This window comes from Mauremys reevesii, linkage group 9 (genome assembly GCF_016161935.1).
Source record: "Mauremys reevesii isolate NIE-2019 linkage group 9, ASM1616193v1, whole genome shotgun sequence".
Lineage (NCBI taxonomy): Eukaryota > Metazoa > Chordata > Testudines > Geoemydidae > Mauremys > Mauremys reevesii.
This window is the reverse complement of record NC_052631.1, coordinates 76932373-76960103: the sequence shown is the minus strand read 5'-3', so window position 1 is coordinate 76960103 and position 27731 is coordinate 76932373. Positions and strand designations below refer to the sequence as shown.

Here is a 27731-nt window from a genome sequence, read left to right as displayed (position 1 = left end):
TGTTGCATTAATGGAAAACACTTTTTTGCACCTGTGTGCCTCCTACTAGAGGAGAGTAAAGGGGCTTATAAAAGAATGTCATGAGTACACAATACATTTTTAAATAAGTAAATTATAAACAACAATTGTGAAAGTTCATAATTTTATCTAGTGCTATAGAACATTCCCCTAGCACTACAGAAAGCCCTTTCTTACTACTGAGGGTTTGATTTAAACCGTTTAAGCCTCTATGCAGAAGCTTGTGCAATGGTCTTACAAGCAAGGAGGACCTGAGAAAACATACCAGAGGGATAGGCAGGTCTAAGTTAAATAGGTTCTGCTCTTTAAATTTGGGAAGATTAATCATCCTAACGTCTAAAATGGGTATGCCGTATATTTTAATAATGCCAAGTACATCATCTTTGCTTAAATGATAGAAGTAGCTCACAAGCATTAGCATTTGTGAAACAGGACATAAATCTTCACGTGAAGATGTAGAACCAGATATGCTGATTTATACCAAAACTCCATAAAAACCAATGTAGCTATGCCAGCTCCACCAAGTGAGGATATGGCCCATAAAGTGGTGGTTGTCTACACAGCTGGAGAAAATGGCTTAGAGGCCCAAGCATTGATCATATTGTGAATTCAAGCTCATCACCTACATGTTTTTCAAGATAACGCGTTGTGCTACTGACCACCTTTAGGAGACTTATTACTTTTCCAGCAATACAAGTTTACAGCACAAGCAACAAACCACAATCAACTTTCGAGGAGTCTTTTTTATTAAGATAAATCCAGCAAAATTCCTAACAGTGGGTACATACAACCAACCTGTCCTTTTAAAAGAAATGTTTGTATTTCATTTAAAAACATGATTACACTTTATTTTTTTTCTCCAAAACTGACAAAATAAAGTTACATTTGGGAAACAGATTTCCAGCTCCTAGGATTTTCATGAAAATATCTCACCTTCTTTATAAAAGCAACCCACAGAACCACTGGAATGTTTAACGCAGTTATTTGTTTTGAGACCTCCCCACTTTAAGAAACCATACAACACATACAAGGGTAAAATTAAAATCTGAAGTCTGTAAGCATGACTTACACAAAAAGGGACACACTGACAGAAGTCGAAAGCTACCACCACTTATTCTTTCCATGTACCATACAAACTATTACAATCACAAAATTTAAAAACAATGATTTTTTTTTGTTTTGTTTTGTTAGGGATTTAATTCCCAAGTAACCGAGATGAAGATGTTCCATAATTAAATTCATGCTAAAAAAACCTGCATTTATAAAATAGTTGATAAAAATATTCCTCTCTGTTAACAATACAGCATGGAGGTATGGATACCAGATGATGGAGATATAGGGCAAGGTTAACATTACTCGGACTTGGCTTCCTTATCATCGGATGCTTCAGCAGCTGGTGCCTAAAAGTGTTTGGGAAGAACAGAAATATTACATTTTCACTCTAGAAAAGCCCCATTCTAACCTGCCTGCTGAACAGGTTAGTTTGCAAAAAACATACCTAACTAGAAAGAGAGAGAAAATTATTCAGGGAGATATAAAAACACTGGAATCTTGGTAGACAAATGTTACACATTTTAAAACAGGACTGATGCTGCAGTTAACACTGCAATATTAAGGTAAATCCAAACAGGTGGAGATTTGGAATATTTTTGAGATTCACATCAACCATATGCTGGTGGCAGGATACAACACCTCATTTCTATAGATCAGAAAGGAAATCTGAAATGTATATGTAAAACTGCAGTGATCTGCTTCCCTTTTGTCCAACTTTTTCAAATATAGTTCTTTCAACTGGTTTTTAAAAATGTTCTTACTGCAGAACAAACTTAGCTGAAAACAGATTGCACCTGCCCCTTAAAAAAAATACTCACAGCCTTTGAAAGACACTTCTGCACATACTGCTCCAATATTCACTTTTTATCATACAGGCTGTTGAGTCAAAAAGTCATTTTCTTTAAAGGTATTAAACAATACAAAGATGTTCAAGGCTTGAAGAGAGACTTTTTGAACTGAAAGCTTGTATACTAGAAGCAGCATGCTGGGAGAGCGGGGGAAGAGGGAGAGAGAAGAATCACCCACACATGATATCTATTCCACATCCCTCTTTCTCCTCCACTCCCAGCCCAGAATAAATTTCTGCACAGAAACAAACCTGCAATAGGCCCTACAGAGTGGAACCAGCACAACAGGATTCAGAGAGGCTGCACAGAGTATGCATATACCCTGCACAAAGCCCAGCTCAGGGTGGGTGAGGGAACACATCAGGGGAGCTGCAGCTACCTAGGTCTTCTGGTTCTTCCCTGACCCAATGGGAGAAAGGAAAGCATGAGGCCACAGAGCAGAAGTGTGTTTGAAGGAAAAGTTCTCTCACTGCTTCCAGAAAGAGGCCTCTATTCCCATTATCGCTGCCGGCCCTTACCCAATAGATATCAATTAATTATGCCACCCTCTGAAAGGTAAGAGGAATCCTTTGTCTCTGCAGCTGCAATAAAAACAAAGTTGTTGTGACTATGTTTTTTAATATATTCATTCACTGCAGTTAAGGTACCTCATTAGTTTTGGTATCTCCATTTTCAGAGTGGTTTTCTTCTTTAGCATCATCTTGCTTAGTTTCATCTTTGCCTTTGGCTCCCTTCTTCCCTTTTGCTGCTGCCTTTTTGTCCTCCTTTTTATCATTTGCTGCCTTCTCTTTCTGTTAATCACATGAACAAAAATGTATGATAGATGCACACAAAACTGGAGATTGCATTAAAGCATCAATATTTTCAAGTCTAAAGTTTGTATAACTTACTACTACTTATCGGAAATACAATTAACGAAGGTGAGGTTTACCAGATGAAAATTTCTATCAAGAAATCCTTTATTCTCTATCCTGTCCTTGATATACTACTGGGAATGAATAATCTAGAGAAACAAGGTCAAAGGTAGCTATGTCTGGGGTTAAAGGAATTCCCATTTTAAACATACATTTTATTAAGTTAGCTAAAAATGTTGGTGAGCTTGCATTTTGGCTGTTGAGCTACCTGCCAAAAGACATTCAAAAAAAGACTAATCTAAGAGCATGCACAGTCAATGGAAACACTAGAATTCTTCAGAGATTCTCTAAATATAAATTAGGAGAGAGAGAGAGAAAAGCTGAAGTCACCAAAGAATATTGCAGAAGTATTCCTTGTTGTTCCAAGCAATATATATCATGTATGAGTTGTGTAAATTCAACAATCACTACAGATATAAAGAAAAAAACATTGACATTAAATTGTAATCAATATTACAATAATTGCAACTTTTTACATGGGAGTCGCAATTAAATCAAAAGAAGGAAAAAAGCCCTCTGACGCCATAACTTTGAAGTACAGTAACTCCTCACTTAAAGACATCCCGGTTAACGTTCTTTCGTTGTTACGTTGCTGAACAATTAGGGAACATGCTCGTTTAAAGTTGTGCAATGCTCCCTTCCAACGTCATTTGGCAGCCACCTGCTTTGTCCATTGCTTGCAGGAAGAGCAGCCCATTGGAGCTAGCTGATGGGGGCTTGCAACCAGGGTGGACTGGCAGCCCCCCTATCAGCTCCCCACTTCCCTAAGTTCCCTGTGCTGCAACTGCCCAGCAGGCCAGCAATTGCCGGCATTGAGCTGTCCCTCCCCCACTGCTATGTGCTGCTCCTGCTCTCTGCCTTGGAGCTGCTCCCAGAGACTCCTGCTTGCTGTACGGGGGGAAGGGAGGAAGTGGGAGGCTAATGTCAGGGTGTTCCCCTCCCCCCTGCTCCTGCACCCCGCTTACCCCATTTCCATAGAGCAGGGGGGGACACGACAGGGCTCAGGACGGAGGGAGCTTCCAGGAGCAGCTGCGTCTCAGCAAGCTGATCTAATTAACAAGGCAGTGTACTTAAGACTGGGGTCAGCTACTTAGAGAGGAAATGTGCATCTCTCGCTCTCATGTCTCTGTCTTCTATGCTCTCTCCCCTCTCTCTATGCTCTCTCCCTTGTACATGAACAACCAGTTAACCCTTGAGGGCTCAGCCAAATGCTAGTTCATCATTTAGCAGTAAGGCATTCCCTGGGAAATATCCCACCCTCTGACTTCACCACCTCAACCCAGCTTCACAATCATCATCGCTGTGTACCAGTATTAAATTGTTTGTTTAAAACATACTGCGTGTGCGTGTATATGTATATATATAATCTTGTCTGGTGAAAAAAATTTCCCTGGAACCTAACCCCCTCATTTACATGAAATCTTATGGGGAAACTGGATTCGCTTAACATCATTTCACTTAAAGTCGCATTTTTTAGGAACATAACTACAACATTAAGTGAGGAGTTCCTGTAACAGCCTTCTATACTTTTGGATCAAACCACTGCTTCATAATAGTAAATACCAAGACTGCCACCGATTTCAATTCCAAGGATTTGCACCTGAGTGCCAAAACTTCTGATTATACTAACCCTAACATCTTCTTCCACTCCAAAAGACGGAGGAACCATGAATCTTTGGAAAATTACTGCTCATTAGAAATCCTTTAAAAGAAGGTGTGGTCTCAGAGAGTACAATTCATGAAAATATCTATTTCTTCAAGAGACAACGTGAGTGAGGTAATATCTTTTATTGGACCAATTACCTCACCCACCTTGTCTCTCTAATATCCTGGGACTGACACAGTTACAACCATACCTATTTCTTCAACACTTTTAGCTTAGCAGTGTATGGCAATTACTTTATACTAATGTGACAAAACTCACTAAATGGGACCATTTGTATAAAGCCTCAAGAGACCTTCATAAAGGTTAATAGGCTGAAACATTTGCCCAGAACTAGGGGTGTGGAGGGTCCGCTTCATGGTATCTCTCCCTCCCACCACTTCCCAAACAAAGGAATGGTAGTGGTGATCTACCTTCATAGCACCTTCCTCGTGGAGTCCCTTCCATAGGATTGGGGATTGATGACTGAAGAAGGGAATCCATTCCTGTCTCTCTCCCACAGAAAACTAATGGAGTTTTATTAACTGTTCCACAGCCCCCTCTTTACTGAGAGAGCACCATCTTAAAAGAGGTTCCAGGATCAGCCAATGGCTGGGGATTCCTTGGTAGCACAACCCTTATGGAGCCATGCTGTCAGGGAATCTGACTGGAGACAAAGGATCTCTACACAGAAAGCCATAGCCTGCTAGGGTCCCACGACATCAGTGTCAATCCCTGGCTTCTGGGGACAAAACTACTGGCCATTCTGCAACATTGGTGTGTGATATATCTCTCCCCAGAACAGAATGATCCCACACAAGGGAATCCTGATGGAGTTTTTCATTCCCAGACCGCCACCTGTAGCCGTTTCCATGGGAGAAGGGACAATGTCATTTTACTGATTTTTCCTGAATGGAGGGGAAGCACAAAGATGGCAACACCAGCCGATTAATACATCATGGTTTGTTTTTTTCAGCCCTACTTTATTTAATATGGATATATTTAAGAGGATGAAAGTTATTCTTACAATTATAAACAAAAAGCTGTTAAAAGAATGTTTAGGATGCAAAATTAGCACAGTTAAGGATGCAAATGTTAAGGATACAAAGTTCAAATTGGACAGTGCCAGAATTACAGTAGCCTCTGCAGCCTACATTTCATCCCCTTGTGTGTACATATTGATAGCCTTGCCCAGCATCTCCTTGGAGTCTCTGAGAGAGCCACGAACAGAACCCAGCTCTTCTGGGTCCAAGTCCAGTGCCTTACAAGAGAACATGCTCTTTTTCCTTGCAACCCACTACTTCATTCACTGTGCAATGAATGACAATGGGAGAACAAATAGTATGTGATCATTTAATTAGACTGCATCATGATGCAGGAAAAAAACAGATAGTTTTGCTAACTTCATTCTCAGAAAAGGTATATTTGCTGAACATTTTAAAAAAAATATCTAGCCTGAGAAGGAGATAAAGCATGGAAAATTTTAATCCCAGTGGTTAAAGTCTGACAAATTAATAAGCAACTGAAAACAGGGCCTTATTATGTAAGTGTAAAGCACACTTACTTACTTATAGACATAGCTACCAGCATTGCCTACAATTATGGCTCTGTGGTCTCTATTCCACACATATTGTTAGGAGAATGGTGCTTTGAACAGTCTCCCATGGCAAGCAGTGGAAGAATCATCACCATTTTTTTAAAATTTCATCAGACAAATCACTCAAGAATTTACCGTAGTCAATGTTCCTGCACTAGCAGTAGGACAAAAAAGAACACTCAATAGCTCTTTGTAATTTCTAAGATACTGATGGAGATTTCTCTAACTGGGCAAAATACATAATCTCATTAAAAATATTAAAAAGCTAGTTGACTAGCTATGTGCTTTATTCCTGTAAATACATTTTGAAACAGAAAACTGCTGTATTAAAGAGATCTTAAATATTTACCTTAGGTGCTGCCTTTTTGGGCTTTGGCTCCGGTTTAGGTGGAGCAGGTTTCTGTACAAAAAGCATATAGTAAAATAAGAAATATACCACCTGAAGAGCACTACAGTGGTCTTATTAACAACCTCAACATACTTACTCTGTATGCAAATTTAAAACATATTAAAAGCATACATGCAGGGCCATATGCTCTCCTGTATATAAAGGACCAGAAAAGAATATGAACTATAATCATTTACAGGACTGAGATATATAAATTAATATTTCAGAGTAGCAGCTGTGTTAGTCTGTATCTGCAAAAAGAACAGGAGTACCTGATTAACATCCTATACAGCAAACAGGGAAAGATTAAGACTGAGCTCTCATGTAGCCCACAAAAGCTTATGCTCAAATGAATTTGTTAGTCTCTAAGTTGCCACAAGTACTCCTGTTCTTTTTATAAATTAATGTCATTTCACTCAGATACATGAGGAAAAAAATGAAGTATGTGGAAGTGGTTATGGCTAAAATATTTAGTAAGTACATGTACTGTGTCGGGAGAGAGGAGAGTCCTGCACTACTACACATGTGACAGCATTTTAAGTCAAGATCCACAGGATGTGGAAATGGACACTAAACTTTTCTCAAGTCTCTTGCTGTCTGAGCTGACGTTTACCGCTATCCTTTGCAGAGGGTTCCTGGTATGTATAGGTATCTTCTGTTTTACCACAATGAGGTACAACTTCTCACCAATATGGCAGCATTCATTTACATCTCTACCCCGATATAACGCGACCCGATATAACACGGGTTTGCATATAGCGCGATAACCCCGGGGCTCCGGCAGCGGGGCTCCGACAGCGATTTAAAGGGCCCGGGGCTCTGGCTGCTGCGGGGAGCCCCGAGCCCTTTAAATCACCGCTGCAGCCCTGCCGCCGCTACCCTGGAGCTGCAGCAGCGGGGCTCAGCCAGCCATTTAAAGGGTCCGGGGCTCCCCACAGCAGCCAGAGCCCAAGGCTCTTTAAATCACCACTGGAGCCCTGCCGCCGCTACCCCAGAGCTGTGGCAGCAGGGCTCAGCCGGCGATTTAAAGGGCTTGGAGCTCTGGCCACTGCTGCAGCAGCGGGGCTCAGCCAGCGATTTAAAGGGTCCGGGGCTCCCCACAGCAGCCAGAGCCCGAGGCTCTTTAAATCACCACTGGAGCCCTGCCGCCGCTACCCCAGAGCTGTGGCAGCAGGGCTCAGCCGGCGATTTAAAGGGCTTGGAGCTCTGGCCACTGTAGGGAGCCCCGGACCCTTTAAATTACCGTCGGCGCCCCGCTGCCACTACCCCAGGGCTCCGGCAGCAGGGCTCGGGTGGTGATTTAAAGGGCCCGGGGCTCCCCACAGCCGGAACACAGGGCTCTTTAAATCATTGTTGGAGCCCTGCCGCCGCTACCCTGATATAACGGGGTTTCACCTGTAACGCGGTAGGGATTTTTGGCTCCCGAGGACCGCGTTATATCGGGGTAGAGGTGTACTTTGTTTCCTGTTGTAATCTCCTTGGTAGCATACATTGATCCCAATCCTTTGAGTGTTCTGCACGTGGAAGAAGACTCCCAGGCATAGAGCACTTACAGGACTGCGCTTATATAGTACTTTGGCTTTGCTCTGACCTTTCTTGTCTTCAAACTGCAAGCCCTCTTTGGTATTTGCAGATCTTGGGCCTCCAATCTGCAGTTCTTGTTCCCAAGAGCTGTGCTGCTGAAATCAACGGGACTACACATGAGTAAGGATTGCAGGATCCAGCCATTCCTGAATGTGATTTTTTTTATGTCAAACTAGCATAGCGGCTTTATCTCACATGTAAAATCTGCAAATAGCTGTAGTATGTTGGTACACAAGCCATGGAAGCATGGACTATGAGTTTTATTTTTAAATGTAAGTGTGAACACATATCTACCTATATAGCTATACTCTGCTCATCAATATGAGATTCTTCCTACTCCAATCTTCCTGAATTGTCATCATCACATACATCACAAATTCAATTTAAAAAAAAGATACTCACAGCTGATAATCTAGCTGACCTTCTTTTTGGCTGCATAAAAGAAAGAGGTGTCACTAAAATTTAAAGAAAGAGCCATACATTCTCAGAATTATATCATCATCATCAAAATTATTTGATGCAACCATTATTTAATGAAGCATTAAAACAAATACCAAGATCATGTATAGAGCTATGGATGTAATGGGTTTGCCTTTTTTTTAAAAAGCAAAACAGAATTGCTATTTCTTTCACCATTTCCCCCCTTTTCACCAAACCCAGGTAAATAGTAAGGACCCAATACAGTAAGCTCCTATGCACAGTTAGATCTCTGTGTCTAAGAGAAGCAGTCTTCAAGACTGTAGCCCAGGGGCCAGCAATCTTTCAGAAGTGGCGTGCCTAGTCTTCATTTATTCACTCGAATTTAAGGTTTCGTATGCCAGTAAAAATTTTAATGTTTTAGAAGGTCTCTTTCTATAAGTCTATAATATATACCTAAACTATTATTGTATGTAAAGTAAATAAGGCTTTAAAAATGTTTAAGGAGCTTCATTTAAAATTAAATTAAAATGCAGAGCCCCCCCCAGACTGGTGGGCAGGACCCAGGCAGTGTGAGTGCCAATGAAAATCAGCTTGTGTGCCGCCTTCGGCACCTGTGCCATAGGTTGCCTACCCCTGCTGTAGCCTAATGCCACATTTAACCTGAAACTGATGATCTCTGGCTGTGTAACTGCAAATTCTCCTGTACCAGGAACAGCTCTCTCTAAATCTCTGCATGTTAGTTCATCAAAGCTCCCAGTTTCAGACAGCTTAACAGCTGCGATAGGCAGTGAATTCTCCAAAATGTCCCTCATGTTATAGTCCAATGGATATTTCATTCCTGACACCCAGAACCTGCATCAAAATCTGCTAGCACAGACCCATGTGACTGTGCACATAGACAAGGGTCTGTGCAAGCCGATACGTCTATGGAAGTCAGGGGCCTCAGTTAGTAATTTCTTTTAAACCAGTGGTCTCTAACCTTTTTAGGCACAAGATCACTTTTTGAATTGTGCAACCCAGAATCTACGCCGCCCCTTCCGAGGCACTGCCCTGCCCACTCCACCCCCTCTCCCTCCCTTGCTCGCTCTCCCCCACTCTCACTCACTTTTACCGGGCTGGGGCAAGGGGTTGGGATGCAGGCTCTAGGCTGGGGTCGAGGGTTTGGAGCGTGGGAGGGGGCTCCGGACTGAGCCTGGGGCAGGAGGTTGGTGTGCAGGAGGGGGTGAGGGGTGCAAGCTCTGGGAGTTTGGGTGCAGGAGGGGGCTCCGGGCTGGGGCAGAGTGTTCGGGTGCAGGAGTGGTTATGGGGTGCTGGCTCTGGGAGGGGGCTCAGGGCTGGGATGTGAGAGGGGTGCAGGCTCCCGCCGGCTGGCACTCACCACAGGGTGGCTCCCAGTCGGCGGTGCAGTGGGGCTAAGGCAGGCTCCCTGCCTGCCCTGGCCCATGCCGCTCCCGGAAGCAGCCAACACGCCCCTGCGGCCCCTGGAGGAAGGGGGGCACGTGGCACCGTGCACTGCCCCTCCCTGCAAGCACCACCCCACAGCTCCCATTGGCTGCATTCACCATTCCTGGCCAATGAGAGCTGCAGGGGCAGTGCTTTCAGGCAGGAGCAGCACGGAGACAAATCCCCCAGCCCCCCGGGGCCACAGGGGCATGCTGGCGGCTTCCACGGCATGGGGCCGGGACAGGCAGGGAGCCTGCCTTAGCCCTCCTGTGCTGCCGGATTTTTAGCAGCTGGAGATCGCGATCAACTGTCAGAAGCTCCAGGATTGACCAGTCGATCGTGATCTACCCGTTGGTGATCAATGTTTTAAACTGTTTACCACCACACAAGTTCTGAGAGAAATAAGTTTGCTTTATTAAAATTTTATAAACCTACCTCCTCCTTCACCTCGCCTTCAGCTGCAGCCTACATAAAAAAATTAAAAGAAGAAAACATAAAAGATTTGCATTCTTTACAGTCATGAAGGGGAAATTATGCCAAATGCTAGCAAACAGGCATTTGAAAATTATAGCAGTGACCAGAATAAGAAAGTCTGTAAAAATGGAATTAATGCTGGACCTATTTGCAGTGTGAGGTTGGAAAATACTAACATGCCATTTTCTCTAAATAAGTCTACATGCAGCATAGGGAGACCTACTAAAAAGTAAACTCACGAATTTCAAATATATCACAGTCAATTTTATCTTTATGTTTGAGTTCACCAGTTAAAACAGCTCTCCTTGGTTTCATATCCTTGCTGTTTCTCATATTACCAGCTCTTCTCCTTGTCCTTCTACCTTGTGCACTTTTTAGTCATACTATCCTTGGCAGTAAATAAAGTTTGCGAAGTGATCAAGCAAAAAAAAAATTGTGTAACTTCTCCTCCACCCCTCCCCCTTCCCACAGCTAAAAATGTGCAGCTGTGCTTACAAGTCAGATCAGTGCAAGAGCCTAAGCTCACTTCAAAGTTCCCAGACAAAAGACTACAACTCCCAGAATGCCTCGGACTCTCACTTTTGTTAAACGTCATTGCGTCAAAGCGTCCCCACATTTAAAAAGTTCCCGCCAAATTACCTGCAACAACAAGGTCGTTGTCAGCGCTATGCAAGGACAAGGCTCTACTAGCTTCGCTCAGAGGCATCCCACTTACACTAAGGGGAAGAGACAGCAGCAGTTGGCTAGATGGGGACCTGCATTAGTGCCCTCAGGATTAGTGGGAGGAAGGGAGGCGTTTCAGATATTGCAGCACAGGCTACACCCAATTCCAGCACACCCAGGGAAATAAGAGCCCCCAGCAAGTGTATTTCTCAGAGGGCAGGAAATGCCCGTGTCGTCATTTAATAGCAGAATGCCTTCAAAATGCAAACATGCAACACAGATAAATGAAGGGGAGATGCTGAGATAACCAAGTGTTTGACCCTTAAAATGCACACCCAGGCAAAGCTGTACTGGCATCTGCTAGGCGGCTGCATTTTAGCTGTTGCAATTTTAGGGGGCAGGCTGCCCCTTTGCAAACAGCTCTGGGCTTGCTGAAGAGCAAGCTAGGGAAGACCAGCTGCTGAGCAGAGCCAAAGTTACTAATTCTGGTTGTGAATCCTTCCCAGCCCCTCTTCCCTTCAAGGACAGTTTCAAACTCTGCGCCGCCTAATGGCTCCAAATTACCATTGCACAACCATCTGGTATGACAAGAAGTGGGAGAGGAAAAAAAAGGGAGAACAAAGGCAAACGCAGGAGAAAGAGGCACCGTTTAGACTCAAATTCTCCCAGGCAATGGCCCAATCAACACTAAAATGCCCCCGGCGATTAATGGGAAGGTTCTGGCCGTCCAGCCGTGCGCTTTTCGGGGCGCTTGGAGAAGCACAGCCTTCCGTGGCTAGCTCTGCCTGCCTGTATTCTCCATAGGGGCAGCAGCAGCACTATGGCTGTTTGTAATCCAGCATGGAGACACTGCTTAGCCTTCTCCTTGCAAACAAAACAGCCCAAAGTGAACTCAGACGCTCCCCTGCTCCCACAGATGAGTCCGACCGCACATTCTAATCATCGCCCTTCAGTTCCAGCTCCACTTTAGGACATGCACAAAAAATTAATATGCAAAAACTCTACATACACACGCATAAATTATAGATATTTTTGCAAACGCTCCTCTAATCTCTCCCCTTCATTCCCCATTTCTCTCCCCCCCCCCTATTTTTTGTACTTACCTTTCTTTTGGGCATAGTTGCACCTTAATAGTTGATTGCAAAATAGATAAGAGATCTATTAAAAATAAATGCAATCACAAAACAAAAAACTGTTTCAACCGTTCTTCAAAATTGCCAAAAAAAATTTTATAAGGGACCAAGAGTTAATTGCAGCAGAAACTGAACAAAAAAAAAAATCCCCCCCTCTTTATTGCAAACAGTAAAATACACCAACACGCAACCAAACTGCATGAATGGGGAGCGCGAGATGGGTCCAGCCTGAGAGTGACGCACCCGCTGGCCAATGCGAGACTCAGGCAAGAGCAAGGGAGGCGGGGCCGGAGCCTTAGCCCGAGAGAGACTCGCAGCGCACGCAAGGGGAAGCTGCTGGCTTTACGCTGTCTGCGCAGGGGAGCCGGCCTAAAGCGCTCGCTGAATAAGGCTCCCGTCCCCAGCCCGGTGGGGGAGGTAGCGCAGTGGTGGCCTGCCCGCCTGTGCTGACGGGGGTGCCTGGTGTCGGCAGACAGGGGCTCGCTGGGCGGCGGGAGGGGGGTCTCCAGGCCGTGTGCGCCGCGCCAGGCAGCCGCTGCGGGCCCCTTCCCTCCTCCCCCTCGCCCACAGCCCCCCAGAGGCTGTGACAGAAACTTCCCCGAAAGTTACCGCGGGCAGCAGGACTGTGGCTGCTCGTCCCTGAGCCCAACAACATGGCTGCCTAGCCAGCTGCACCTTCCCTCCCCCCGCAGGGCCTGGAGCCCAGCAGAGGGGGGGGCAGCAAGGGAGGAAGCAGCCCCCCCCCGCGCGCTCCGTGCCATGGGCTTGGGGGCCATGGAGGGAAGAGGAATAATGGGCTGTCTCGTGCCGTTGGTTTTGAGGCAGGGCTCCCTCCACACCAGCTCCCATGGGGGCTTCTGCTTCCACTCTCCTGGCACGACATGGCAGGGCTCCCCTGCCAATTTGTGTTACTAGGATGGAGGCAGCCTGTGGCTTTGCACACGGTGCTTTATGCTGGTAGAATGAACCCTGGTGGCCCTGCCCTGCCAGCCTAAGAAGCCTACCTGTTGAAAAGCATTGTCACACAGTTTCATTGCTGTGGGAATATGTATATAGTGCATGCCATACCCTCCTGCAGGTATGCTGAATCCTTTTCAGGTCCAGGACTGGCACCAGTTACATTAGTAAGGTGTTGGGGGAGGAGGGGTGTTAATTATATTTTAAGATGTGCTTTCTAGATCACAATAAATTGCATATTAAGTTGACAAGTGCCTATATTTGGGGTGTGGCAAGTCCCCTGCCTCTTCTCTGACTCCTGAAAAAAGCAGTTGCTTTCTTTAAGACATGCAAAATCATTCTGTATCTTCCTCTAATGTTGGAGAGCATGGTAGAGCAGCCGTTGTCATGAAGGATTCAAAAGCAATTCACAAACTATTGAAATTTGGAATATTGTTCCAAGCACGCTTCTGGAGTGGGAAGGCCAGGTATTTAGGGTGGGTCCTGTGGTGAAGTCTCAGATACAGGTTGCTGCTGTGGTTAAGTTCCACTGATGATTTCACAATAGCTAATTGACACCATTCACTTCAGGATTTCTGCCTGTCCAACCTGCATCCTTCAGTGGTAAAAGCATGCAGCCACAGGTCTTCAAATGTATTTAGGCTCCTAACTTCCATTGAAACCAACCTAAGATCCTCTGGGTAGCTTGTGAATATCCTAATAACTTTAAACTGGGACCCACGATCATATGAGGCTTCGTGTGAACATCTTTGTGTGGTGGAGTGTTTCAGAAACTATAACACATGGGGTTAGTTCCACAACTAACTTTTACATTATGTTTATTATGCTTTTCTTTTCACCTTGTTGTTTTACAAAAATATTTTGATTTTTCTGAAAATGTTCATGGAACAAATTGATTTTAATAATCATTAGGAAATTACTTTTCCCTAGATACTTCTTCAGTCTATTGTTATGCTGGAATGTGTTAATGGCTGTCATGAAATGGGTCTTTGATCTATAGACAATCAAAGACCTCATTAATACTGATGGGTATGCTAAGCACCCTTCCTTCAAACTAAATAAAAAGAACAATTAAATATCCCTTGAAGTGATTGCTGCAAACAATCAGAAGCTACTTCCCAAAGCAATGGACAGCATAGCAAAGTAATCAAGCAGTGTGGACTAAGGGGTTTTCCTGAGACTAGTTGCAAGTGCACAGGTGAGGGGATTGATTGGTAGTAGCAGTATGCATCTTTGTGTGCTAGAGACAGAAAGTGTGGCTATTGTAGTTGGAGTTGACAGTACCTTAGATCGAGTTACCGCAGGGTCTTCACTGCGGGTGGGGAGAGGGGGTCGATGGGAGAAAATCTCCCGTTGACTTACTTTACTCTTCTCATCAGGGGTAGAGTACAGCGGTCGACTGGAGAGCGATCTGTACTCGATTTGGCGGATCTTTACTAGAGCCGCTAAATCGACTGCCGGTGGCTTGATCTCAGAACCTGGATCCCTTCTGTAGTGTAGATCTGCCCTGAGAGAAGCAATTGTGAGTGTTGTGACAGACATTACAACCACATGCAATATCTTTGTGGATTGTATTGTATTAAGTGTATGAGTGTTTTTATGTATCACTGGGCCAGGGAATGTATACAACTCTGGAGGGGTGGGGGGATTGCCACAGCTTTGCTAAGAGCCAAGAAAAATGTGGGGTGATTAAGGTGAATCACATAGATTATAAACACCTCCAGAGAGGTATCACCTCTGGAGGAGGCTTGCATAAACTGGTTTCTTGAGAAACCAACAGAGAAAGAAAGGCCTTTTGATATAAAAACACTGTGTTTAAGCTGACTTCAGTCTTCTCTCCGATCCAGCAAACAAATGGGACCTCCTGGCCAAAGGCCCCAAGCCTTGCCGTAGGGTTGGAAAGACTTTGGCTTACCAGGGTCCCATAAGACTGATAGGTGAGCTTTGGTAAGCTTTTAGCATGTGTATTGTTTTTATTTATTTTTGTATGTTTTCTCTGTAATGCTTTTACCTTAATAATAAATAGGCTTGCTTAGAAAGAGCTGTGTGGTAATTTGTAACTGCTGGCAATACACTGTTCATAGCCTTTGGAGAGCAAGTGCTGGCCTTTAGGCAGACTGGCTTGCTGAAGATATTGCAGCATAAGGCAGGGAGCAGTGCAGGTTTAAAATCTACCAGTCAGAAGGGAGTGGAACAAGGGTCCCTGCCCAGAAACAGGTGACAGCTGGAGACCTGAGACCAAACCTAGAAACTCCTGGAGTGGATCATGGAGGAAAGGGATACTGGTGCAATTACCCTGAAATTATGACAAAGTGTGTCCCTGGGTAGATGAGACAGAGCGTCTTTTGGACACACTACTTGTGGGAAAAGCAGACTTGGGCTGCCTGCTGTTATTTATTTCTACTATGATCATGGAAACAGGACTTTGTTTACATTCTTTGTAAATAAACACATTTGCACCAAAGAAGTACCTGAGTTGTATTGTCAATTTCTCCTTCCAGTGGAAGCAGCCTGGCAAGTCCCCAAATATTGCCTGACCAGTTGGGCCAAAAGGGGCAACAATATGATTGTGCCATACTCAGCGCATTTTGAATCAGCCATTGGCCAAAGACGGTTTCAGATTAAAGAGTGCCAGGTGTAAGAATAAGTGTCCCCACACACTCAGGCCCTGATTCACAAAGGGACTTTGGTGTTGTGACTCTCAGCATTGCAACACCTAATTTTTAGGCATCCAGAAAATCACAGGAACAATTCTGTGATCCACAGAGGCACCCTATACAATGGAAAGAGATAGGTGTCTTACAACGTGATTCACAAGGCCAGTATACTAGGTGGGGAGCCACCTAGCTAATGGGAGATGCCAATGACAGGAGCATGTGCTAAGCTCTGCCCCTCTCTCACAGGTGCTTCCCTGCAGCCCAACTTACGTGCCTATCTCTGCTAACGATTCATGAACTGGGGAAAGATAGGTGCTACTCCATCTAACTTGTGTGTGGGGCGCAATCTGGTAGGCATGCTCTCAGACCAACTAACTCCAAATGCAACAGCTGTGGCAGTGGTAGATCTCCCTTACAAACTTTAGTCCGGAGGAAGAGCACTCAACCAGAATGCAGAAAACCACTGGTTTGAGTTCCCAACTCTGATGATAAGGCCAAAACCATTTGAACAAGGATCTGCCACCTCTCAGGAAAGTGCCCTAACCCCTGAGCTAAAGAATGAACTGATGTGGGTTCCCTCAATCTTGCCTATTGAAGATGTTTCACTTTCATTAAATGTTAATTGGGCCAGAAAGAGTGACACTGACTCAAATCATAGAATCTCAGGGTTGGAAGGGACCTCAGGAGGTCATCTAGTCCAACCCCCTGCTCAAAGCAGGACCAAACCCAACTAAATCATCCCAGCCAGGGCTTTGTCAAGCCTGACCTTAAAAACCTCTAAGGAAGGAGATTCCACCACCTCCCTAGGTAACCCATTCCAGTTCTTCACCACCCTACTAGTGAAAAAGTTTTTCCTAATATCCAACCTAAACCTCCCCCTCTGCAACTTGAGACCATTACTCCTTGTTCTGTCATCTTCTACCACTGAGAACAGTCTAGATCCATCCTCTTTGGAACCCCCTTTCAGATAGTTGAAAGCAGCTATCAAATCCCCCCTCATTCTTTTCTTCTGCAGGCTAAACAATCTCAGTTCCCTCAGCCTCTCCTCATAAGTCATGTGCTCCAGCCCCCTAATCATTTTTGTTGCCCTCCGCTGGACTCTCTCCAATTTATCCATATCCTTCTTGTAGTGTGGGGCCCAAAACTGGACACAGTACTCCAAATGAGGCCTCACCAGTGCTGAGTAGAGGGGAATGATCACATCCCTCGATCTGCTGGAAATGCCCCTACTTATACAACCCAAAATGCCATTAGCCTTCTTGGCAACAAGGGCACACTGTTGACTCATATTCAGCTTTTCGTCCACCGTAACCCATAGGTCCTTTTCTGCAGAACTGCTGCCCAGCCATTCAGTCCCTAGTCTGTAGCAGTGCATGGGATTCTTCCGTCCTAAGTGCAGGACTCTGCACTTGTCCTTGTTGAACCTCGTCATATTTATTTTGGCCCAATCCTCTAATTTGTCTAGGTCCCTCTGTATCCTATCCCTACCCTCCAGCGTATCAACCACTCCTCCCAGTTTAGTGTCATCTGCAAACTTGCTAAGGGTGCAGTCCACACCATCCTCCAGATCGTTAATGAAGATATTGAATAATACCGGACCCAGCACCGACCCTTGGGGCACTCCACTTGATAACTCTTCCATGAGGTGGTAGATCCCTGTTCAAATCCCTTCTTCTCATGGGACAGAGGAGGACTTGAAGCAGTGGTCTGCCACAGACTGGGTGAGTGCACAAACCCCAGGACTAAAGGAATGACTTGTGGTGAGGAGTTAGACAGCTTCTAAGCAAGCCTACCATATCAGGCCCCATATGTGAGGCGAGTGCCTATCTTCACCTGGTTCGTGAATCACTCTGGAGCATAGGCAGGAGCGAGGTGTTTGGGCACCTACAGTGAGGGAGCAGTCTGTATGCCCAGAGGCAGAAACATGGGTGCCTTTGCTGCAAAAATTTAGGCTCTGACCAAGTTTAGGTGTCTGCAGAGTTAGGCCACAACTGAACAGGAGTTTTATGAATCATAGTGGTGCCCTAAGAATGAGAGTTAGACACCTAATTGTAGAGATTAGTCATCTAAGTGCTGTTGTGAATCGGGCCCTCAGAGATTGTTCATAGACTGTAGAGCCAGAAGGGACCACTGTGATCATAAAATCTAATCTGACCTCCTGTATTTTAGGAATGTTGTCCTGCCCACATCATCTTTCTGGCAAAGGCCCCTACTAAGTCTAGTCATTCCCGTAGACTGAGGACATACTGAGTTACATTCTGGGCCTCAGTACTTTGGTCATGCCAGGATTCTTGCAAGAGGTCTAAGATACCCCTGGCCCTGGGCTGTCTCCCATATAGTAACTTGAATGTTGAGAACCCCACAGAAGACTGTGGGACTTCTCAGACTACAAACAATAGGTACAATAGCATCTTATCCCAATTTCAGGATTCAGTAGTCACAAATGTTCATAGCGTTCCCTTAAGTTCCCTGCTAAAGCATTCTACTAGCCTGTCTGTCTGTGGTTGGTAAACAGAGGTTCTTACTAATCATATATTAAGGGGGGAACATACCTCCTGGATTAGCTGGGACATGAATGCATTCCCCATATCAATTAATATCATATACAGGATCTCTGTTCTGGAAAATACTTTAAATACCTCATTAGCTATGGCCTGTGGCATTGCCAAGTGCAAGGGCACAACTTCCAGGTATCAAGTGGCATAGTCCAAAATTACTAAGATAAACCCACAGCTCCTGGAATTTGGATCTCTGTGTCACAACCAGCCCTACCTCAATCCATTTGAATAGAGCATCCAGTAGCAGGAGAGGGACTAATGGAGACTTGTGACAGGCCCATAATTACCCAGATTGTCCCATTTACCCTTTTTAAATATTGGCACAAAATTAGATTTCTTCCAGTACTCTGGAACTTCCCCAGTGTTCCAAGACTCAATGAAATCAACATTAACAGTCCAGAAAGCTCCTCAGCCAGCTCTTGGAAAACACTTGGATGAAAGTTATCTGGACCTGCTGATTTTAAAATGTCTTTTTTAGTCACTGCTGTTTAACATCTTTAGGTTTTGTTGGAATGGAAAGTATTTCATCATAACATAATCAACATGATATGGCTGCATCACCTGGGTTTATCCCAAATACAGAACAGAAATATTTTTGAATACATCTGTCTTTTGTGCATTTTGATTGAGAATTGTACCATTTCAATCTATTAATGGACCAATACCAGTGTTAGAATTCCTAATATATTTAAATTCATTATTATCCTTAACTTTACTGGCCACTGATTTCTTCTTGTGTCCTTTTACTTCCCTTATCAATTTTCTACAATCCTTAGCTTTTGATTTTATATTTATTACTATCAGCTTTCCCTTTCTTACATTTGTTATATATATTTATAGCTGTTTTCACCTCCCATCTAAGCCAGGTTGGGTTTTTTTAAATCAGTGTGGGATTTTGGCTTTTGGGCATCTACTAAAATGTTCCTAAACAGTTACTATTATCATTCACATTCTTCTGTTTAAAATTCTTTCTCCCAGCTCATTTGGCTCGTAATTCTTTTCACCTTTGAGAAACTGACTGTTTTAAAGCACCAAGTATATATACTACTGTTTTGCACTTTATTCTGTGTGCACACAACAAATGTAATCACATCATTATTATTGTATCTCATGTGCACTAGGAACATTAACCAAATTCTCTGTTGACTAATACATGCTGGTTAGCATAATATCATATTAATATGTATTATTCACACACTCATATATATATATATATATATATATATATATATATATATATATATATAAAATATTATATTAGTATGTATTAAGCACCAATAACATTAAGCACAAATATTGTAACAGTAATATAGCCTAAACTGGCCTATACCATTACACAGACCTTTGACATAAATCATGTTCACTGATGCTATGTATCCCGTAACACCTTGCATTTTTTGAAGTAAACATTTGGCATATACAGATAGGAAACTTGTCAAAAATCAAGGTATGTTCATTCTATGACTTAACACAAATGAAGTAAGTATCTTCATGGACCAGTACCTGTAATGCTAGTATCCCAAACAAAGATAAGGAAGATTAGGGAACTGGGACAAACTGATGGGCTGGATTTTAATGATGTGTAAAGAGATGTGTAATTTGTTTCATCTCATAAATGATACCATCTGAAGTGTGTAACTTTGAGAGCCCACCTTCTATGTAAGGTGAATGTAACATCGCTGTGTGAGACGGCTTCCCAGAGACCGGTATCACATTGAACTTTTTTCCTGCACTATATTATTAAACCTGACTGACATTGATTATTTGGTCTCTTGAATATATTTCATAACAAACCAAAATGTGGTCAAGCATCTGACTATACAATTTATCAACAAACCATTGTTTGAATAAACAATGGACAGCTTACGGATTATGTCCTTTTGTCCCATGTTTCAATGCATTTTCTCCTGAGCTGCTTGCTCTTTCTCCAGCTCTACTCGACATCCTGGTCATGACCCCTCATGGACATCCACTTTGCAATGTCCACAAAAAGACCTTGATTCTGGTGGCTGGACCCAAGAGTTTCATGAACCGATGCTTCTCCCCAGATGGTGATAAGATCCAGGGTCTCATCACTGCTCCAGGCGGATGCATGAGGCATGTTGAGTGGCTTTTGGGATGCAATTGTGGTTGTATTGCAAGAACGATGAACTGGGATCCAAAAGCAAATGGGAAAATCTGGCTCTGTGTCAGCTTTTAAAGGGGCGAGGGTGTCATCCTGGGAGTATGTGGAGGGCACACAGGTAAATGGACAGTTCGGTAATAGTCCAACTGCAAAGCACCATAGGATAGCCGGAAGCAGTTCTGGGGCAGCCATTGCCCGATGACCCCCGGCAGCCCCCTCACGGCCCCTGGCAGCTGGTACCACTGGCCTCGGCCCCCCGCCCCCAGCAGCGGCCCTCCCCCAGCATTGCCCCGCCCCACAAAATTTAGTCAGGGGTATTTATAGTATAAGTTCTGGACAGATCACGGACCCTGAATTTTTTGTTTATTACCCGTGACTTGTCCATGGCTTTTACTAAAAATACCCCTGACTAAATTGTAGCCTTAGTTATCGCACAGTGATGGGATGCATTGTGTGTACACAAATGTTTTCAAACTGTATTAACTTGATTTGATGTGGTTTAAAATCCCAGTTTAGTCAAGCCCTAACTACCACTAGCTTTTAGTCCCGTGATTTGTTCCTTATTAGCTGTCTAGATGAGATCTAATAGAGAATTCCCTTGTGTTGGATCCAGTACTTTTTGAGTTAGGAACTTGTATATAATTTTTAGAAATTAAAGTGGGCCATTCCTTCCTTGTATCATTCTCATTGATAAAATTAAAACAAAATTATAGATATCTTATCTTTGCTAAATGAAAAAGGACATTTAAAGGTGAATTGCAAAGGGTTTGAGAAACATATAGTCCTACATTGTGGTAGCTATATATTTTATTTCAAAATGCAACTAGCATGATATTGTAACTAAATGTGGGATAAATACTAACATGGATAAAAAAAATTGGCAATTTGAATTATGGAGATTTTTTTTAAAGTAGTGAATCAAGTTTTAAATGTTTCCTTGAAACATAGGCAACACAATCATCAATAAAAGGGATAGCCTAGGACGGTGCTGAGGCATACAGGAAAAGGACAAGGAATTCACAGGATGCAGGGCAAAGGAAGCACAGATTATCTATATTCTGTAAAGCAAACAAATACAGTCAATTCTAAATAAACAAACCTTTACCAATTCAGTACATATTGAAATTAACTAAAAACAGTATGGAAACTTTCCATACTTTCTCTTTGAAAGAATTAGTTTCTCCCTGGCTGAGTAGATGTCACTTCTTTCCTATTAGCAGGGAAATGGGAGCCTCTGTAGAGTTAGAGCAAAATCATTCAAATATTGAAACTTCCAAGGCAATATTTATGTTCAAATTGTATTGACATGTCTAACAAAAATAATGCTTGTGCTTAGTGACGTTACATAGTTCTGGTGGGATTTTCAAAAGTGCTGAGAGTTCGCCTAATTTTGCTACCACCAAAGTCAATGGTAAAACTCCCTTTGTCTTCAGTGAGAGCAATGGAAAATCCCACCCTATATATTTATTAGTTGACAGCAGTCTAGCTTTCAGGTGGTCCTGGCTCTCAGTGCTGGCACCGATGATACTCACTAGCCTTTGATCATTTTCTTGGGTAAAATCTATGAAACAGAGTTGGTGACCTCCTGCACTTTTGTACACCGGGTTCTCCCTCAACTGCTCTGCACTCAACTCCCTACCATTGTCCACAATAGAACTTTCTGAAGTCAGCTTCCCAAACACCATTCCTCCCTTTTAATAGAGGCCATCCTGTTGTCTGCTATCTTGCTGGTTAAGCCATGCCTGAGATGTATCAAATGTATACAGTGTTACAGTTGAAATCAATAAGACAAATTGGTGCCCTTTTTGTGACCTCTGATGGAAAGGCCAAATATCAAAGTTCAAATAGGGCATTTTTCCCTATTGTCAGCAGCCCATAATGAATGAGAATTGTGATTATTATACCAAATTTTAATATTGTATCAGTGCAAACACTTGGTCACAGCAGCTTCACCATTCCCTGAATCCTACCTGTTCCAGGGGGGTTGCGATCTCCAGGATGAGGGCAGCTTAAAATAGCTGTAGCTTTTATCAACGTCATCAGCCTATGACACCATCCAGCACAAGGGCCTACTGCCGAAGCTACCCAACCTGCTTCAGTGTGACCTGCCATTTTGTGTCATTAGGTCAATGCTTTTGAACAGAATGTTCTGTGTCCATCTAGAAAGTCAGGTTAGCAAAAAGCAGAGTCTGCACAATGGCCTCCCACAGGGATCAGTACTAGTAACATCTCTTTTTAATTTATACATAAGTCATGTACCTGAAATGACATGCCACAAGTTCATCTACGCTGACGACCTGGCATGAACGACACAGGCTACAACACTCATGGAAGTAGAAGACACCCTAAATGTTGATCTGAAGAGGATGGAAAACTACTTTCTGTAGTGATGACTCAAACCCAATCCATCAAACACATAGAATCATAGCAGCATAGATTTTAAGGTCAGAAGGGACCATTATGATCATCTAGTCTGACCTCCTGCACAATGCAGGCCACAGAATCTCACCCACCCACTCCTGTATCAAACCTGTGTCTGAGCCACTGAAGTCCTCAAATCATGGTTTAAAGACTTCAAGGTGCAGAGAACCTTCCAGCAAGTGACCCATGCCCCATGCTGCAGAGGAAGGCGAAACCCTCCCAGGGCTTCAGCCAATCTGCCCTGGAGGAAAATTTCTTCCCGACCCCAAATATGGTGAACAGCTAAACCCTGAGCATGTGGGCAAGACTCATCAGCCAGACATCCAGGAAAGAATTCTCTGTAGTAACTCAGATCCCACCCCATCCCACATCCCATCACAAGCCATTGCGCATATTTACCGCTAGTAGTCAAAGACTAATTAATTGTCAAAATTAGGCTATCCCATTATACCATCCCCTCCATAAATTTATCAAGCTTAGTCTTGAAGCCAAATATGTCTTTTGCCCCCACTACTCCACTTGGAAGGCTGTTCCAGAACTTCACTCCTCTGATGGTCAGAAACCTTCATCTAATTTCAAGTCTAAACTTCCTGATAGCCAGTTTATATCCATTTGTTCTTGTGTCCACACTAGTACTGAGCTTAAATAATTCCTCTCCCTCCCTGGTATTTATTCCTCTGATATATCTATAAAGAGCAATCATATCTCCCCTCAGCCTTCTTTTGGTTAGGCTAAACAAGCTAAGCTCTTTGAGTCTCCTGTCATATGACAGGTTTTCCATTCCTCGGATCATCCTAGTAGCCCTTCTTTGTACCTGTTCCAGTTTGAATTCATCCTTCTTAAACATGGGAGACCAGAACTGCACACAGTATTCCAGATGAGGTCTCAGCAGTACCTTGTATAACGGTACTAACACCTCCTTATCTCTACTGGAAATACCTTGCCTGATGCATCCCAAAAAAGCTTTAGCTTTTTTCACAGCCATATCACTTTGGCAGCTCATAGTCATCCTGTAATCAACCAGTACTCCCAGGTCCTTCTCCTCCTCTATTACTTCCAACTGATGCTTCCCCAGCTTATAACAATAGTTCTTGTTATTAATCCCTAAATGTATGACCTTGCACTTTTCACTATTAAATTTCATCCTATTACTATTATTCCAGTTTATAAGGTCATCCAGATCTTCCTGTATGATATCCCGGTCCTTCTCTGTATTGGCAATACCTCCCAGCTTTGTGTCATCCTCAAACTTTATTAGCACATCCCCACTTTTTGTGCCAAGGTCAGTAATAAAAAGATTAAATAAGATTGGTCCTAAAACCGATCCCTGAGGAACTCCACTAGTAACCTCCCTCCAGCCTGACAATTCACCTTTCAGTATGACCTGTTGTAGTCTCCCCTTTAACCAGTTCCTTATTCACCTTTCAATTTTCATATTGATCCCCATCTTTTCCAATGTAGCTAATAATTCCCCACGTGGAACCGTATCAAATGCCTTACTGAAATCGAGGTAAATTAGATCCACTGCATTTCCTTTGTCTAAAAAATCTGTTACCTTCTCAAAGAAGATCAGGTTGGTTTGGCACGATCTACCTTTTGTAAAACCATGTTGTATTTTGTCCCAATTAATATTGACCTCAATGTCCTTGACCACTTTTTCCTTCAAAATTTTTTCCAAGACCTTGCATACTACAGATGTCAAACTGACAGGCCTGTAGTTGCCCGGATCACTTTTTTCCCCTTTAAAGATAGGAACTATGTTAGCAATTCTCCAGTCATATGGTACAACCCCCGAGTTTACAGATTCATTTAAAATTCTTGCTAATGTGCTTGCAATTTCATGTGCCAGTTCCTTTAATATTCTTGGATGGAGATTATCCGGGTCCCCTGATTTCATCCCATTAAGCTGTTCAAGTTTGGCTTCTACCTTCTACCTCCATATCCTCATTCCTATTTGTCATCCTACCATTATCCCTAAGGCCCTCATTAGCCTCATTAAAGACTGAGGCAAAGTATTTGTTTAGATATTGGGCCATGCCTAGATTATCCTTAACCTCTACTCCATCCTCAGTGTTTAGCGGTCCCACTTCTTTCTTTGTTTTCTTCTTATTTATATGGCTATCGAACCTTGTACTATTGGTTTTAATTCCCTTTGCAATTTTGTCAGCTTTCCATCTGAGCAGTTCTGAAGCTAAGAAGATGCAGAATGTAAACTTTTGTAGCAAGGCAATCACCCATGATCCTAACCTCTGCTACCTAGGAGTCATCCTTGATTGCATAAACAACATCTGAAGCAGGTGAGCCATAAAATAAAGAGTTGCATCAATATCATCCAAAAGCTAGCAGGCTCTAGCTGGGCTCAAAGGCTACAAATGGCAACGCTGGCTTTAGTTTATTCCATGGCTGAGTACAGCACACCTATCTGGGGAAGAAGTTTGTACACTGTCCCTTGATATTTAATTAATTGCAGCTTTGAGACTTGTGACTGGTACCCTGAAGTCCACTGTCTTGGCTTCCAGTCCTTGCAAACATCCTTCCTCCAACATCCTTGCTAACCAAAACCTCCCACGCCAAGAGAAACTTGTTAATCTGCCTTATACTCACCTTACGTTCCACTGACCTTTCTGGGCAGCTGGACAGGGTGTTCTGTCACCCAACTTCAACCCAGAAAACACTTACTGGATGCCTTATAGATTATCCCACCATCAGCTGCCTGGTTTCTTGCTCTGCCAAAGACAGCAGATGACCATAACTGTATTAGGATATTACATGGAAGATTCATGCATCTAATGCACAAATGGAGAATCAAGGATTCACCACAGTGTGAATATGGAGACCTCCAAACTATTGAACATCTTATGAACAAGTACCCCATCTTTTCATTTTCATGAGCATAGCAAAGCTGACTGCTGCATCCTCCTGAAGCCCACAAATGGATTTCAAACCTTTCTATGAACTTGTAAATGTCACTACTTCCATACGAAAGAAGAAGGATGTTGTATCTAATGAGAACCTGGAAATTAGTTGTTTCAGTCAGAATACTATCTGTACTATATACATTGGAGTTTAACTATTTGACAATTGCTTAATGTACCAGGCAAATGGGGCAAAAACATAGCTCCAATTCTGTCCAAGACACCTCAACAAATCTCAAGGAAACAAGGATTAGTTCCATCTCTGGTAGTGCCCCATACCAGTTATGAACAGCCAGAACAATGTTCATAGAAAAACTGACAAGCTGGTTTCTCACTTGAGCTACTGTTTTCACTATCATGAGGCATAGTACTTGTTTATGTACAAATAATGTACAAACTCCTGTTTCTCTGAATACAGGAGGAATCAAAGACAGGAGATAGTTTCTTAGCTTGCAACTTCTAGCCCCCTTCAGCCAACACATGGCCCAATAAGCTCTGTCTCTAGGCTTTCCTCAGGGCCATGTTACCTGTGCTTGTTCAGGCTGCGTCTGGTCCTTCTATCCTATTCTCAGTTCTTATACTGCACTCATCACCATAGTATCTGACCACCTTCCTTGCTGCCTTGCCTCTCAGCATCTCTGGTCTTTCTACTGTCTCTCTCACAGACACATGAACCTTCACAAAACAATAGCTAGCGAAATCCCTCCTGAGATGGGGCTTTGTTTTTGGCAGTGACATGCCTGTGTTTGGGCTGGAGGATGCTATTGTCTCACCACCTGGTTCCACAAAGGAGCTTAATGGCATCTTACAACTCTCTTAAATGAAGTGTGGTGGTTACACGCTGTGAAGTGGTCAGATAGGGCATAGCAGTCTCCATTCTTTCCTGGTGCCCCCAATTGACAGTCATTCCGGCCCTGCAGTAGTCTGCCCTTTCCATGATTCAGCCCTACAACCAGGCCACACATTGATGTGCACTCCTTTCACATTATACAAGGAGGCCAGTAATGGGGTAGCCCTCTGGGATAGGTGAGGGGCTCTGAGCCTCCCTATGGTCAGGGGTCTTGGGATCTTGACCCTTCTGTTTTTAGGGCTTTCTCTCATCTACATTCCCCATATCATGGGTTGACTTATGCCTTTAGCAACCCTAGGAGTACATAGGGGGACCAGGGCTCACCCTCTCCACTGGGTTCCAATCTAGGGCAGAGTGGTAAGCAGCCAAGTTTTGCACTCCAGAGTGCTATCCTGCTGCCTCCCTGGATCATTTCCTACCAGTCCCCTCTTTTCACAATAGATAAAGTTAAGCCTTTAAATAACTGAAATCAAAGATAAACAGTCAGTCCTTCCAAGCGTCACCAGTCTCTTCTCTGTGGGTTTGGCGAAGTCACTATAGCCAGGTCTCAAGCAGCAGGAGCTCCTGTAGTGCTCCTTCCCAGAGCTCAGAGTGTAGCTCAGTACGTGTACACTGTCTGTCAGCTACTCAACTGTTCCGCTTTCCTTTTAAGCTCCTTCTTTCTCCCATACATGCTTTGCAGGTGTGGCAGGATGTGGCCAGGGTCCAAAGTAACTATTTAACTGCTTCCTTTCTAGTTTGGGGTTTCTCTGTCTCTCTTTCTTTTTCTGTCTCTCTCACACATGCAGGTTTCAAAGCAGTTTAATCCAACTCATACCTGTACCAGCACTGAATGGTGCTCAGTTGGCACCTCCCCCACAAGAAGAGAATCCCTCCACCTGTTGTGTTTAAAAGAATTATGTTATTTTGAACTAGGAAGAAGGGAATGCACCAGGCCAGCATGGCACAACTGGCCTCAAGTTATCGTGGTTTTTTTAAAAATGTAAATGACCAAGCTCCAGATTAGTAGTAACATAAGCCTCATGCCTCACAATGCATTCAAGGTATGTACCAATAATCTATTATTGCACA

General features: G+C 43.5%; 1 protein-coding gene across 4 annotated transcripts; it reads right to left on the bottom strand.

Moving 5' to 3' along the window:
• Positions 1 to 741: 741 nt before the first annotated feature.
• On the bottom strand, positions 742 to 13041 carry HMGN5 (high mobility group nucleosome binding domain 5). Of its 4 annotated transcripts, none has more exons than XM_039488413.1 (6): positions 12787 to 13041; positions 10343 to 10372; positions 8447 to 8476; positions 6422 to 6472; positions 2567 to 2713; positions 742 to 1418 (listed from the first exon to the last, which is right to left on the bottom strand). In XM_039488413.1, the coding sequence occupies exons 1-6, from the start codon at positions 13024 to 13026 to the stop codon at positions 1371 to 1373; spliced, it is 546 nt and encodes a 181-aa protein (XP_039344347.1). In that variant the 5' UTR covers positions 13027 to 13041; the 3' UTR covers positions 742 to 1370. The 4 variants fall into 4 exon arrangements, with proteins under 4 accessions (XP_039344347.1, XP_039344348.1, XP_039344349.1 ...); XM_039488414.1 differs by having other exon boundaries at positions 2567 to 2710; XM_039488415.1 differs by lacking the exon at positions 12787 to 13041 and adding an exon at positions 12148 to 12518.
• Between the last annotated feature and the right edge of the window lie 14690 nt (positions 13042 to 27731).

Excerpts from the sequence above, each read along its gene's own strand:
- HMGN5 (XM_039488413.1), bottom strand. The coding sequence starts at position 13,026 with ATGGGAGCTGGTGTGGAGGGAGCCCTGCCTCAAAACCAACGGCACGAG. Across the intron at positions 8,477-10,342 it reads AAGGCGAGGTGAAGGAGGAG|CCAAAAAGAAGGTCAGCTAG; the intron begins GTAGGTTTATAA and ends TCTTTTATGCAG. Across the intron at positions 1,419-2,566 it reads GAGATACCAAAACTAATGAG|GCACCAGCTGCTGAAGCATC; the intron begins GTACCTTAACTG and ends AAACACTTTTAG.